We start from the raw sequence: 10,318 nt of genomic DNA on the forward strand, positions 1-10,318 counted from the left end.
TTGACCATCTTCCGTCCACTTTTGGACTTCGTGGCAGGTATGAAAGTTGCTCCACTCACTAAGATCTTCATTTCTGTGAAGTTTGAGAATATTTGGAAATAGTTGGATTTTCCGGCGAGTAGGGGCGGCCGACCGCCACCCGCGGCGGCGCGTGGCCAGTGGGCCGCCAATGCTATTTTTAGGCTATGTCAAATGTCTTGAATTCAGTTTTGTCATTTGAATGATGTAGGTTGATAGTTGGAACCTAAATTCGTTACGATACGTTACTTGATAAAAATGTGAATCAATGATCCGACCGTTGGATCATCACCAAAATTGGATACATTATAATGCGTAATATTTAAAGATCATAGGAATTTATGGATCGGGAATCCGACTTACGGATCTTCCTGAATTGGATTTGTAAGTTAGTAAAATAAATGTTCACGGCCACTTGTTTTAGGCAATTGGCGGAGATCTGACCGTTGGATCGTAATGAAATTTTAATATGTTATTCTAGAAACATATTGTGGATCGTTGGGAGTTGCGGATTGGAAATCTGATATGCGGATCTTCCGGGTCAAGTTATATAGGGTTGTAAACCCTACCGTCGATCTTTGATCGATGGTTGACTTGTGGTCAATGGGTCTCAAACTATTTTAGAATGTCGTTGAGGTTGTGTTTTATGTGAATTACGTATTCTTCGGATAAGAGTTCTGAGATGTGATTTGATAATTGGTCACAGGGACCAATCATTCAGGACGCCTTGATGTGTGCGCTAGAGAATCATAGCGTGGACTCCAGGTGAGTGGATCTTTTCCTTTTTATCGTGCATATTGTTGAGAGTTCTATCGACACTTTTAAATTGATTAGGTATATTACCTTCGTATAATTATTGTGAATGCTTGAAGTAACTATATGAACTACGAATGGCTTGATCCCTGTCTAGGGTACGTAGGCAGTCTAACGAGACGTTAGATGCAGCCATAGAATATTTGAGACAAAAGCCTTGCTTGGGAAATTGAGTAATGCGAAGGAATTTGGTAAAGGCAAGTTTTAGTTTTATGAATTAGTTTGTTAAATTAGTGTTAATTGGGTTGTCATGGATAATTATCCCTGAAAATAAGTAGTTTGGGAGTAGGGCGTTATTGATTGTACACTTCTCACTGTATTGTTTATAATTGAAAATGCTACGACATGGTTGAGTATTAGATTGCATCATGGTATATCCATATGTATATTACTTGCATATAATTATTGGGAATGCTTTCAAGTGCAAAGGTGAACTCAAGACACCCAGGTAAGTTCAGGTGAGTTTATGGTATTAGTTGAATCGATTGAGTTATAGCATGACTACAGTTATGTGTTAGGCAACTTCGATACTGTCGTACTGGTTGCCATGAGTTCCACATGTTATATTGAGATGCATTGAGAGCTCATAGACCTGCACCCCGGTGTTAGTGCTCCCGCCCATGGCCAGGGCACAGTCCTTCACGTGATGTTCACCTCCCGCACCTTACGCTCACCTTGGATTCAAGGTAGGTGCACAGTCCTGTCGTACAGACCACTTTAGGTGGTTCCGACTCGTAGGTGACCCGCGATTATTCGCCCAGTCTTCACGTGATCATAGCACTTGAGCATATTTATTTACACCCAGTCCTGTCGTACAGACCACTTTAGGTGGTTCCGACTCGTGTGCAGGTATACTTATTGAGCTATTGGCTAGCCAGGATTGATGAGATATGGATAAGTCGTACAGGTCACTATAGGTGACTCCGACTTATATGCTAGCCATGATTGATGAGATATGGATAAGTCGTACAGGTCACTATAGGTGACTCCGACTTATATGCTAGCCAGGATTGATGAGATATGGATAAGTCGTACACGTCACTATAGGTGACTCCGACTTATCTGCTAGCCATGATTGATGAGATATGGATAAGTTGTACATGTCATTTTAGATGACTCTGACTGATATATCACTTTGTATTGATTTAGTTCATTTGGCCTACTTATTAATGTATGGTGGAGTTGATGGCAAACCGTGGTTTTGGTCATTTTTGAGTATGGTTTGGATATATGTATATATGTTGTACTGTCTTATGGAAAACGATACGGGTTTTACATTTAGGGGCATTACTTTTAGAGAGGTAATAACTTTGGGAAGCTTGGTTTTATTGCTTACTCACACCTTCTATTTGGTGCCCTCCAGGTTTTAGCTGCTGAGTTTGTATCGACAAGAATCTGTGGCGAATCTTAGTATTGATGGATATTTCTGAGGGTATGATTCTTACCCACACTATTGTACCTTACTTATGCTCTGACATCGCGTGTGAAATGGGTTCGCTCCCACTCGTAGCGCACTCTGGTACTTAAACACTTTTAGATTCAAATTTATTCACTTTTTATACACTATCACATTTTATGGCTTCGTTACCTTCCAAGTGTCGGCCAGCACAGCTCGATTCAGGGTCCAAGTGGACTTTCTGAGTCGGGGTGTGTCAGAAATACTTGACTAAATTAAAGGACCAGAGCGACTAATATAAGAGTTTATGAACCATAGAATTAAATAAAAAAACAATCAAACACATCTCACTACAATTACACCCTTCCAAGTTCAAAGCCTCTTATTTTTTTTGTTTACCAAAATGATTTTGGCTTCTGTACTACTTAAAAATAAATTATTTTATTACTCTTCTATAGCCTTACGTTCTGTTGGGAATGTAGTGCTATAGTGTTGTATTTTAACACTATAATATTGCATTACTAATAAAGTATGGTACTGTTACGTGCCCATTTTTAAGGTGTGACAACAATTACACCCTTCTCAGTTCAAAGGCTCTTTTCATTTCAAAACTCTTTCATTTCATTTCATGACAAGCTCTTTCATTTCTTCCAATTAAACTCAAGGCACTATTCAATTTATTATTGTTTTGTTGTCTTTACAAGTATTCTCTATTTTAATATAAGTTTTCCCTCTCAATTGTTATTATTATTTAAATACAACGCACTCAAGCAATCTCTTTCTCTCTTCACCATTTACATATTGTGATTGAATTCTCTCCACAAGTGTAGTCCTTAAACGGTAAACAAAAAGCATAATCTTTTGGCTAGAAGTTAATTACTGCTGCAATCTCTGTCACTAAACGTGAACTCAATACCACAATCTTTTGGCTAAAAGTCCATAAGTTGAGCTACTTCTAACTCAATACCACAATCGTTTGTCGAGAAATTAAATACCGTAATCTCTGTCACTCAACTTCGGTCTACTAGACAACGATAACTAATAATAATACGCTCGCAATTACCAAATTCGTGTTCAAGTAAATTCCCGGCTTGATAAGCACCCTCTTCTTCTAAAATCTTGAACCCTCCGAGTTACTCCTTACTCTCACGCAGACTATGGGGGACCGAGAACGAGACAGAGACCGGGACAGAGAAAGGCGCCGAGACCGCGACCGCGTCCGCATCAAGAGCTCGCATACATCCGAGCGCACCAGACCACGCCACACCCGCTCCCGCACGCGCTCCATCTCCCGTTCTCGGACTCTAGACGACAGGTCCCACCGGCGGCGCCAGCACCACGACCGCAGCCCCTCGACGGAGCCACGCAAGCGGCAGCGCCGCGAGTCGACCGTGGAGGACGAGAGGGAGAGGCAGAAGGCTGCGGTTTTGGACTTGGTTGAGGGCATCACGAAGGAGCAGAAAACTCAGCAGAAGCCGAGCAGCGATGGTGATGGTGGTGAGGGTATGGACGAGGATGAGATTGAGATGATGAAGAAATTGGGGATTCCGACTGGGTTCGACTCGACAAAAGGGAAGCCCGTGCTGGGCGCCGATATAAGTGGCGTTAGGGCCGTCACGAAGCGGCAGCCAAGACAGTATATGAACCGCCGCGGTGGATTTAATCGGCCGTTGCCTGCCGAGCGCAATCGCTAGATTACTGGTTAGGCTTTATAATCCCCTTATTTGCTGTTTCAGTTAGGGTGGAATGTTCTACTTATGCTCAAGTTTACATTATAAGTTGGATGTTGTTGAGTATAATGTCGGTTTATGATTTCTTTTATTCGTATTAGAATTCGATTGTACTTCAAATTCGAGCTTACTAATTTCTTGTTTTCTGTTGCAATTGACCTAAACTCGTCAACGTTATCTATGTTTTTGTGTGTTCATCCCTTTGTCTGCTAGAATCTGTATATTAATGTGGGGATCAGTTCCTGATTTTCTGGGTTCTAGCCTTCTAGGGTAGGGTTATTCATGTTTTTAGTATTGGGGGGACGTCTCGTTTTACTTGAGAAATGCATAGGGTTTATTTGTGGTCTATAGAACATCACTGCACTCGGTTTTGTATCAAGCCTTGTTAGATCCAAATACTCTTAAGTTTTTTTTTTAGGGTCTCTTTCCAAGTTTTCTTAGATATTCCTCTACCCCTTTGCCCCTGATCATCTGTCTCGTTATCACATCTTCTAACTAGAGCGTCTGTATGTCCAAACCACCTTAACCGATTTTCTCTTATCTTATCTTCAGTTTCGGCTATCCTAAGATACAGCAAAAATCCTTAATACTAACTAGGCTCAAAAAGGCTTATGGGTTGTTAATCAAGAAAACTTGCTCGAAAGGGCTTATGTATGAATGTATAAAAAGTAGGGATAGGAACTAGGCTTTAACATTTGAAGATGGGTTATGGTTTTGATTTCCTCAAAGCAGCATTATTTTGCATTGCTAAAAAATCCTTAATATTGACAGGTGTATTCGAGAGGATTGATTTTGGTCTATCTGTTAGTTTGTTTGGAAATTCTTTTATGGAACTCATTTTCAAGTTTCCCAGTTTTGTTTCTCTTATGTTCTCCCATTGTAGCGGAAAATTTCAGGTACTTCAATTCTCCATCCACAAGTAATCTTGAACACGTTTAGAAGCTTTAGACACCATCTTTGCTCACCATCAATCAGGGATGAGGGGAACCTGCAATAAAACACTCTGACGCTCAAGTTAGTGTTTGTTCAAAATAATAGTAAAATATAGAATGATCTCATACCTCTCTCTTTCCCCCCGTTCTTGTGTGATTATGCCTTTTTAAGGCATAAAATGCTTAGACTCCAAGTTCCACTCTCCTTGTATTTCTCCATGTTACACATTCCATGGAAGTGTTCAATCATGCTCCTTCATTCTAACTCCACTCCCCCAAATTTAGGATTAATGGGAAGTGACTCATTGCTTGAACCTTAATTTTTGCACCCATAAATGCCCTTTTTTTTCTCTGCAAACTCATATCATCTTAGTTTGTAGAGGAAAAATATTTCTTTTGCAAAAATTCATGTGATGTCATTGGTATGATACCAACAAACATGTGGATGATCTTCAAATATGAGTTTAGCCTTCACTACAATCATAGTTTAGCCTTTGGCTATGATCAGACTATAATTTAAACTTCGACCATAATTCAAACTAGGGTCTACGCCCTCGGTCTTGGGCTTTGGCCATAATTCGGTCTAGGGACTTGAACCCTCGGTATTGGACCTTCAGCCTTTTTGATCTTTGGCTTTTGTAACCTATATTTATGTTCTATCTCAAACCTTTTGACCCCATTTGATATTGGGTTTCGATTTAAATTCGGTCTTAATCCATTTGATCTTGGGTTCTCGATCTTAATTCGGTCTTAACCCATTCGATCTTGGGTTTCGATTTAAATTCGGTCTTACTCTCGATGTTAATTCAGTCTTAACCTATTCGATCTTGGTTTTTGGATCTTAATTCGGTCTTAACCCATTCGATCTTGGGTTTTTGATCTTAATTCGGTCCAATCCCATTCGATATTGGGTTTCGATTTAAATTCAATCTTAACCCATTTGATCTTGGGTTCTCAATCTTAATTCAGTCTTAACCCATTCGATCTTGGGTTTTCAATCTTAATTCAGTCTTATCCCATTCAATCTTGGGTTTTGATCTTAATTCGGTTGTAACTCATTCGATCTTGGGTTTTCGATCTTAATTCGGTGTCATCCCATTTGATTTTGTGTTTTCATTCTTGATTTGTTTTCATTTTCGATCTTAATTCATAAACCTTGGCTTAATTTTATGTTTTCACTCTTTTGGTCTCAAATTCACAAACATCAGTTGATAATAAATCATGCAATTCATAAGCAAGCATTATAAAGATGGACCGTAGCATATATGCGGGTTGGTACGGTACCCATAGTTGTCGTGCCTTAAACATTCGCATCCTGAATTCTGCCAGCAACAACGTTCAAGCGCATGGGAAATCATCAAAGCAATGTAGCCTTGTTTCAGTCATGATATTGGGGATTAGAGGTTGCATGCCGATCATCATCATCTTGCCTTTATAATTATTCCGTTCAAACACTCCTCTCAGGCAACTTTGTCGCCACTGGAGTTGATGTAGAGTGTTTTTCTTTTGCTCAAAAGCCTTGAGTACACACCCTATACGTGGCTTTTCAATCTTCATGTTTAGCATACTAAAAATTGTCCATATAGCAATATACATGAATTATTGTTACTGGGTATGATCATGAGTCAGTTATTCACAATATATAATAGCATTACTTGTACTCGTAGCCTAACATCAGTTTCCATACCTCTGCATTGTGCATTATCTTCCTTCTTTTAGTCATTTTTGCCAATGACCAAACCATTTCTCAAATATGAATCACGAGCAAACATTACCTTGATTAATCCAACATCCTAAGGATATCGTGGCTTGTCCCACCATGCAAACTTTCCTTGTAGAAAGCTTGTCATGTGTCCCCACATGCTGCTCAACGTTCTCTTTCTGCAATGGTGTTTCTTCCTCTGTTTGGTTCCTTATAGCAGGATAAAGGGACGATTCGGGATGGTCCTAGGCTGCAACTTCACCCAATGTAGTTTGACCATTGTATATCTATCCCATTTGAATGCAAAGTCTCATCGCCAATTATGGTTCGATGATAGGGTCTCCAAACCCAACTATCCGTGTGCGTACTCCACACGATTCACCTATCGTGAAACTCACTTCCGAATAAAAGCACCTGAAAGATTTAGATCTTATAACATCCAAGTATGGAAATATAGTCGAGTCAACGTCAGCCAGATATTCAATCCTTTGATGAGTTCCAAAGAATCTGATTCAAGAGTGATTGACATGTAATTTATTTCCTGACCAATTCAAGAAATAGAAAGAGTTTAGGAGTTCTATCTAAAACGTAACATGGACTATACACACATTCTAGTATGAACTCAGATAAGATTATTCTTCATGCAGAATTTAAACCCGGTGAAAGATTTTTCTTTGTAAAATTGTAAAGCGATAGAGGATGGATATGCAAATTTCTTTAACATTTTATGACGAAAATATGTAATGATAGAATTCGTATTTTAATGGAAAATTGTAAAATAGCTAGAGGAAAGAAATTCTTCTCTATGTTTGGTGTGTAAATTTGTGCCCCCATTGTTGCTTGGACAACATTCATGTCTTCTCAAGGCGACTTTTTGTACATTCCCACAGTCTTGGGCCTTCGGCCCTAATTCGTTCTAGGTCTTCAACTGACAGTCTTATGATCTTCAATCATGAATTTATGTAGTAATAGTGTGCTCCAAGCCATGAGTGCTTGCCGAATAATTTCTTTTCAATATGCAACCAAACGATGTGTAATATAATCATTTCCACTTTGTCTCCATATTCTCATAAATTGGAACACGATTCATTATCTTTGATCGTAGTAATCAGCAGCATGCATTTCAAGTGAGCGATGAGCATGATTCATATTATCCCCAGCTTTGGTAACACAATCTGCTAGGAGGTACTTCCGTGCCCCCACTCCACAATGGATCTCCCATATGTATTTGGTTAGTTTTCCTGTTTCGCTTTGTAGGAATTTATTGTCACTTCTTTCAATTGTCTTTCTCTAGATAGGATTGAATGCAGTGTTCCTTCCTTTGTTCCCCTCACTTTTGGGCTTTTTTCCTCTCTTTTTTTTTTTTTTTTTTTTTTCCTTCATGCCTCATTTTTAGCAACTACGTCCTTTTTTTTTTTTTTTTTTGTCTTCAACTGGCTTCAAGGCAAGCCCCTGATATTCACGTGGCGCTAACCTTCCACAATCTTCTGATAAATTTAGATAGGAGTCCCTCAAAATACACCCAAAGATTTGGGAGAACTGCCCAATTTCAGAAGCTTTGGTTCCTCCATAATCTTTAACACGTACATGCTTGGTTCTTTGAGTGACAAGAGAGATACGATCAAGTGAACCTTCATCTATTCCACCCATATGGTTGTAAATAAGCATGATAGATAGGAGAACCACTAAGGAAAATATATGTGTGCCATACGTTTCCGTCCGATCAAAAGTGTCATTATCCAATGGTAATAGATTGTATTTTGTCTCATCCAGTGCAGTTCTCTTAAATGGTGCATTCCAACACCATAGCCCTTTTGTACATGGGTGATGTGTAAATGCTACTTGAAATCCGCCACTCATTTTGAAGTTCTGAAAAGCTGGTTAAGAATAAAGCTTTTGCCCTGGCAGGCATGGCCCCAACTGACGATACCAATGGGTTATGAGCTGTAGCATGGAGACAACCTCTTGATCCCTCCGGAACTTCCCATTCTTGTCGAGCAGAAGAGCTGTATCGACTTCGGGGGACCCGATTGCGAAGGCGAGGAAAACAATGACGGCAACGGCGATGCCGGTTAAGAGTCGTCTTCGCCTCTGAAAATTTTCATATGTTTTACCCTCTGAAGTATTCCCATGTTTTATTGTTGGTCTTAGTTACGACGTCGTGTAGTGATTGTGCTTTCCTTCATCCAGCTAACTGAGAACAAGGGATAGAGACAGTTGAGGGTTTTAATTTGGGCACATAGAAGAATAGAAAAACTTATCTAGGTTTTTGGCCCGTGCCCCCATTGTGGTGTGGGTGAAACCATGACTTCTCAAATACGGCTTTTTGTACGAATTCCCACAGATGGCATCAACTGTTGGAGTGAAAAATTTTAGATACTTCAATTCTCCACCAACAAGTAATCTTGAACACATTAAGAAGCTTTAGACACCATCTTTGCTCACTATCAATGAGGGAGGAGGGGGACCTACAATAAAACACTCTAACACTCAAGTTAGTGTTTGTTTAGGATACTTGTAAAATGTAGAACGATCTTGTTTGGGCAAGATTTCCCTCGCACAGCTCCCTAGGGGTGTGGCACTTAGTTGGTTGTCGGGCGAGCTCTTGCCGCTTGGTGTGCTGCAAGATAAGTTAATTGTTAGTTGGTTTGAAAGGTGCCTTTGTAGGGCCTTTGGTGTAGGCCTTGATGCTCGCAATCAAAACTAACAAGGATTTAGGTGTGCTACTGTTATCTCAGTATAACAGATGTTGAATAAGTATGGTTTAAGTTGATTACTTGCACCCCAAGTTACTTAAACTTCTTGATATCAAAGGATTGTCACAAATGGGTTAAGTCTGCATTAAGTTCTTTTTCTTGCCTTGTGAACAAGAACTTTTAATTCATAATCTTGTATGTCCACAATGAAGGGAGTTCAGGGCCCTTTTAACCATTTCCTAGAACACAGTTTGTTCTTAAAGAAAACAGGTTTATTAAGTTAACTAGATTCGAATGTAAATGGGACTCTTAAGTAGAAAACAGTGGAAACATCTTGAATACATGTTGGAAAGTAAGTTAAGCGATGGATTTACTAAATAAAAGTACAAACAAAGAAACTCGGGCAAGATTTCACCTTGTCGGGCAAGGTTGAACTTCTTGTAACCACTTTTCTTTGAGTTTGCAGATGTTGTATGCTGAAAGGGATGGAAGGTAAACATGTTTTACACTACATAATTGATACTACAACACTAAAGGAAGATAGCAGAGCTTTTACACTAGACAAAAGATAACTTTTCTAAGGGAACTATAGCTAAAAGGAATGAATCTGGACAAGTTTCAGCTTTTTGGGTACGAACTAGCTTGAGAGCAGAGTTTGTATGTCTTTTGATTGGTTGTTTGAGTGTCCTTGTCTCTGGTGTCTCTTTCTCCTTTTATAGGCTATTTGGCCCGATTGTCTTAGCTTTGTTTTTGGCCAATGGCTCTCGCAGGGCAGTGAGTCATCACTTAATAACTTGTCATGCCCTTGAAAAGGTGTTTTTGGCTGGTGGTGAGTTGGTTTCTATTAGCCATCACTTCCAATTATAGGCACATGGCCTATACCTTGGCTGAAATGGCTTCAATATGCTTCAAGCCTTTCAACTGGGTTTCGGGTAATTCTCCATTTACTTTTGCATCCTTGGGCCTCCTTATCATAAAGCCCAATGTTAAATATTAACCCAAACAATGCCCCCTTTAATCATTATTAAGTC

General features: G+C 39.6%; 1 protein-coding gene across 1 annotated transcript; it reads left to right on the forward strand.

Moving 5' to 3' along the window:
* Positions 1-3,226: 3,226 nt before the first annotated feature.
* LOC137738197 (uncharacterized) lies at positions 3,227-4,077 on the forward strand. The gene has a single exon (XM_068477828.1). It carries the CDS (start codon positions 3,385-3,387, stop codon positions 3,919-3,921), a length of 537 nt encoding a protein of 178 aa, XP_068333929.1. The 5' UTR covers positions 3,227-3,384; the 3' UTR covers positions 3,922-4,077.
* The last annotated feature ends 6,241 nt before the right edge of the window (positions 4,078-10,318 follow it).

This window comes from Pyrus communis, chromosome 6 (genome assembly GCF_963583255.1).
Source record: "Pyrus communis chromosome 6, drPyrComm1.1, whole genome shotgun sequence".
Lineage (NCBI taxonomy): Eukaryota > Viridiplantae > Streptophyta > Magnoliopsida > Rosales > Rosaceae > Pyrus > Pyrus communis.